This window comes from Rhodnius prolixus, unplaced genomic scaffold, assembly GCF_049639745.1.
Source record: "Rhodnius prolixus isolate KJV_2025 unplaced genomic scaffold, Rpr scaffold_8, whole genome shotgun sequence".
NCBI classification, from domain to species: Eukaryota; Metazoa; Arthropoda; class Insecta; order Hemiptera; family Reduviidae; genus Rhodnius; species Rhodnius prolixus.
Window position 1 is genome coordinate 27,069,046 of NW_027411593.1, and position 5,670 is coordinate 27,074,715.

Here is a 5,670-nt window from a genome sequence, read left to right on the forward strand (position 1 = left end):
GCCTATGTTAAGTTAGAATTATATGTAATATTATCTTGTTGTCTCTATTTATAGACGTTTACATTAGTTATTAATTCATGCATATTTTATGTTATTTGTATTATTTTTCTAGCTTTCTGATTTTGCTCTAATCTTCTGAATTCTGTAACTTTCCTTTTCCCTTAATATCTATCTTTGCTTATTCCGGTATATCTCATTTTATTTTACATTTTTTAACATGACGGAACCTCTCAAGCTGTCATTAGATCAAAAAATTACCCTGCATAAAGACAAGGCCTTTTCGCTAGCCGATGATATTAAGTCAATTTGTGAGACTGGCCGCCGAATTAGCACTGATTCCACAGCAATTTCGTTATTTAAAGGGATGTTTAGATCACTTGATGTAACTTATGAAAAATTTATGAATGAATGGGCTGAAATTAAGTCACTTTATTTGGCAAAGGATGCAGAATCGGAATTTCCGTCTAAACGAGAATCGACAATTCTTAGGGCTACCAAAGACTTTTATTATGAAGCCGGGGCTATTTTTGAAATTCATTGCGCCTCATATCAACCCAGGCCTACCACTTCAATTCAGAATTCACTGTTAGACTTATCTCAGTGTATTTCTATTCGATCACGACTTCCTCATATCACAATACCAGTATTTTCTGGCAAGTTGCAAGATTGGCCCTTATTTAGAGATACTTTCAGTTCCATGGTCCATGATGAAACTTCGTTGACAGCTGTTGAGAAATATCACTTTCTTCTTGCGAACTTACAGGGTTCTGCCCTTTCTGTCATTAAACATGTACCAGTTTCTGAGGTAGGCTACGAACAAGCCTGGTCAGCATTGCTTCAACATTATGACAATAAGAGAAAACTCGCAGCATTCTACCTTGACCAGATACTGAATTTTAAACCTCTCACAGGTAAAGCTACAGCAGCTTCACTGCAACACTTTATGCAGGTTGTCATTGAAAATGTCACTTCCTTCGAAAAAATTAAAATTCCTAATTCGTCAAAGTACATCATGTTTGAACTAGCTCTTCGCTGCTTGGATGAAAGCACAAGAGAGTCATTCGAATTGGCTGCTGCAGATGAATTTCCCACTTGCGATGACCTAGCCAAATTTGTGCGAAAGAAGGTAAACGCCAAAGACATTACAGAAAGGGGCAAAAGGGATTTAACTCCAATCCTTAATCAACCTTTTAAGCCCAATAACACTAGATCAAATAGAACTCATATCAAACCTTCCAATTCATTCTTTACAAATACAACCTCTTCTCCATCAGTAGTAAACGAGGCGAATCAACTTGTTTCTTCCTCTCGTTCTCCAACATGTTTTCTATGTAAGCAAAGGCATAAGCTTACGGAATGTCCCACTTATGTTCAAGGCACGCCTAAACAACGTTATGATATTTTAAAAAATTGGGCTGGCTGTAAAAATTGCCTTTATCCGGGCCATCGTACGAGAGAATGTACTTCTCGTTGGAAGTGTCGCCAATGTGGAGGACGTCATCATACCACCTTACATTTACAGCCATCCATACCTAGTATGCCATCCATTACTCAGCCAACTTCTCAGTTACCTTCTACTAATAAGGAGGAACCATCCGCTACAAATGTAGCATTCTCTGCCATTTCTGCTAACCATACCCCGGAAGTGCTTTTGGGCACAGCAATTGTTCAAATTTGTGACGTTAATGGTGTTTTCCATCCGATAAGAGTAGTTATAGATTGCGGTAGTCAATACTCTTTTATAACAGAATCATGCGCTTCCATGTTACAATTACCCTCTATTCACCTTAACATATCTGTATCTGGAATTGGTCAATCCACGTTATTAACACCAACCAAGAAGGTAATGTGTACATTACGATCACTTTGCTCCGTATCACCTGACCTCCACACAGAGGCTGTTGTTATCCCAATCATTACACAACAATTACCCCATCAAAAGTTACCCCCATCAATATGGAAACGCTACATTCATCTGAATTTAGCGGATCCTGACTTCTGGAACCCAGGTCCTATTGATTTTCTTCTCGGAGCGGATCTTTTCTTACAGATCTTAGACTGTTCTTCACCTCCCTGTGAGTTTAATTTTAATCAAAAGGAACCAAAACTACTTAGTACCATCTTTGGTCAAATTATTATGGGTAAATGCACGGAGCTTTCCTGTTCTCAATCTACATCATCATTCTTTATTACTTCTTCAGATGTCTATTCCCTTATGGAAAGATTTTGGGAAATCGAGACCATCAAAACTGAGCAGCCCACTTTATCACCCGACGATCAATTTTGCGAAGATCATTTCAAAGCTACTCATTCTCGTATGCCTGATGGGCGTTATGTCGTTTCATTGCCATTTCTCACCGTACCTAATTATCTAGGCCCAACACATTTGTGTGCTTTACACAGATTACGCAATGTGGAGTTTAAACTTGCATGCGATTCCGCTCTTTCCCATCAGTATCATTCATTTCTGCAAGAATATCTTGACCTGGGGCACATGGTAACAACTAACAGACCCGCAAAATGCGTAATACCTCATCATGGGGTTTCGAAGATTGTAAATGGTGAATCGAAATTGCGTGTTGTTTTTGACGGTTCTTGCAGAACAACTTTTGGATCACTAAATGATTATCTGGGTGCAGGCCCCAAACTACGAACAGATATCAGTGACATCATTTTGAATTTTCGAAAGCATCGATTCGTGATTACTGCAGATATCGTTAAGATGTATCGTCAGATACTTATATCCGTTGATGATAGAGTCTATCAACATATTTTGTGGCGCTTTTCTTCTGATCACCCCATTGAAGAATTCGTGTTAACCACAGTTACCTATGGTCTCAAATCATCTCCCTTCTTGGCTTTACGGGTCATTCAACAGCTTGTGACTGATGAAGGTACACCTTTTCCTCTAGCCACTAAGGCTCTTACCCATGCCACCTATGTTGACGACATAGTCACGGGTGCAGTCTCCATCATGAATTCTAAGAGGAAAGTTTTCCTCCTTAAATCTAAATCTAAATTGGCCCCACTAAAGCCCATGACAATTCCCCGCTTGGAACTTTGTGGTGCATTATTGCTTGCTTCATTGTACACATCTATTGCCAAATTCATTAAACACCTCCGAATCGAATCTACTTGGTTTTTCACCGATTCAGCTACTGTGCTTAGCTGGTTTCAAATTCCAGCACACACATTGAAGACCTTTGTTGCACATCGCGTAGTTCGCATCAGCGAACTAACCAATATAAAATGCTGGAAGCATATCACTTCCCATGAAAATCCTGCCGACTGCTGCTCAAGAGGTTTGCTGCCAACCCAGTTATTGAATCATCCCTTATGGTGGGCGGGCCCCCCGTGGTTGATCCAACCTGAGACCTTATGGCCCTCAAATGAAACTAGTATCTCTTCTGAAAACATACCTGAAATCAAATCCTCTCATGTAACGTTAACTGTTACTTTTCACGCATCGGATTTCATCAACTGGACTGAAAGATTTTCTAAATACCGTCGTCTGGTCAATTCTTTAGCTTACGCCCTCAGATTTGTACCAAAATCAAAGTTTTCCGATCACATCAGACCTAAGGGTCCTATCACTGCTTTAGAATTTGACGCTGCTAACATCAAATGTATCAAACTTTTACAACATCATTACTATCCGGAAGCGTTCAATGATCACCTTAATCCGACTCCATTAATGTTAAGTCTTAATGTATTTGTCGATCAAACTGGTATTCTTAGGGTGGGCGGTCGCTTACGCCATTCTTCCTTACCTATTGAATCCAAACATCCAATTTTACTTCCAAGACGTTCTCAATTCACTAACATTTTGATAGATTATTTTCATATAGAACATGCACATGCCGGACCTGCAACTCTTCTTGCTGCTATTCAACAACAATATTGGATTCCTGCTGGACGAAGTTTGGTGAAACAACGGAAACGAACATGCATCATCTGCCATAAAATGACCAAATCAAACCGAGCACCACTTATGGGCGATCTACCTCCCGAGCGGCTGTCTTCAGTCAGAGCTTTCTATCAAACAGGAGTAGACTTTGCTGGACCATTTCTATGCAAGGAGACGCCTCGACGAAAGTCACCGCTGGTGAAGGTGTATTTATGTTTATTTGTATGCTTATCTACCAAAGCAGTTCATCTTGAATTGGTGCATTCACTATCCACTGAAGCTTTCATTGATGCTCTAGATCGTTTTATTGCAAGGAGGGGCAAACCTGTTAAAATGCTCTCCGACTGTGGAAAGAACTTTGTTGGCGCTGCTAACTATCTAACTGAAGTAGCTGCCTGGCATGACTCAGAAACTACTCAAGCATGCATTCTTGATCACATCAATCATCATCACATCACATGGCTATTTAATCCTCCTCACGCACCTCATTTTGGTGGAATCTGGGAGGCAGGAGTCAAGTCTACCAAAACTCTGCTTCGCAAACTTATTGGCAGTTCTACATTTTCATCTCAAGAGTTGAACAACATCTTCATAAAAATCGAAGCTATATTAAACTCACGGCCACTTCAACCTCTGTCTACAGACCCTCAAGATCTTCAACCTCTCACTCCGGGGCACTTTCTAATCGGAGCGCCACTCACTGCTCTTCCTGAAGCCACGTTAACAGACGTACCTCTTAATCACTTAACTCGTTGGCAATATCTGAGAGAGCGAGTACAACATTTTTGGAATCGTTGGCAGAAAGAGTACCTCCAAACGCTACAACAACGTACCAAGTGGATTACTACAACAACCAATTTAAAGGTTGGTGACATGGTCCTCCTAAAAGATTTACACACCTGGCCATTACAGTGGCCCCTTGCTCGAGTTATCAGTATTCATCCTGGCTCTGATGGTATCGTTCGAGTAGCTACTGTGAAGACAGCTCAAGGAGTCTATAAGCGCCCTGTAACTAAGCTAGCACCTCTACCTCAACTGAATGAGAACATGCCTTAATCAATTTCTACATCATATCCAGACCACCATCCACATCATCACGCAACTTCTCATCACATCACATCACATCTCATATTATTATCTTCATAGTTCTTCAAAAGTTCCAAATTTTGGTGGGCGGTATGTTAAGTAAATTCATTAAAAAATTTGGATGTTGTGGTTTATCATCAAACAACAACAAGGTACTTTGTACCTTGAGTCGCAGTCTGTCTGTGTAGGGCAGTCGGTCATGTGAGTTGGGCTAGTGAGTGCGTGTTTAAATCATATCATATCAGGAGTATACTCCACTATCATTTTGAATTATTCTTTAAACCAACTGTAACATTGTAAATTGGATATCCATTTAACTGTAACGTATGTTGAACTAATTAAACTATACATCAATTTATTTCTTAAACATTTTCTGATCAATCAAAATAATTTACTAAACAAGGAGCTTTAATCACTTCTTCGTGCTAAATTTTATCAAAATCGGGTTAAGCTTTGTAGAAATATTGGTAATAATAGTTTTAGAAAGGGCCTTATTTGGGTGGGGCAAACTCCCCTCCTTATGAGGCATAGCGTCGAGACTTTTAAAGTACAAATCTGTACAAAATTTCGATTCGATTGACACTCCATTCATGAAAATCGGTTCACGTGTCGATAATTTGAAACGATTGCTATACTTCCCCTTAACAAGTGTAAGAGCAGATCGTCGCTTTATTGTT

General features: G+C 39.8%; 1 protein-coding gene across 1 annotated transcript; it reads left to right on the plus strand.

The window, feature by feature from the left end:
- Window positions 1-217: 217 nt before the first annotated feature.
- LOC141451528 (uncharacterized) lies at window positions 218-4,963 on the plus strand. The gene has a single exon (XM_074122965.1). It carries the CDS (start codon window positions 218-220, stop codon window positions 4,961-4,963), a length of 4,746 nt encoding a protein of 1,581 aa, XP_073979066.1.
- Window positions 4,964-5,670: the final 707 nt, after the last annotated feature.

What these genes read in the sequence shown, in the direction of transcription:
- LOC141451528 (XM_074122965.1), top strand. Translation starts at nt 218, where the DNA reads ATGACGGAACCTCTCAAGCTGTCATTAGATCAAAAAATTACCCTGCAT.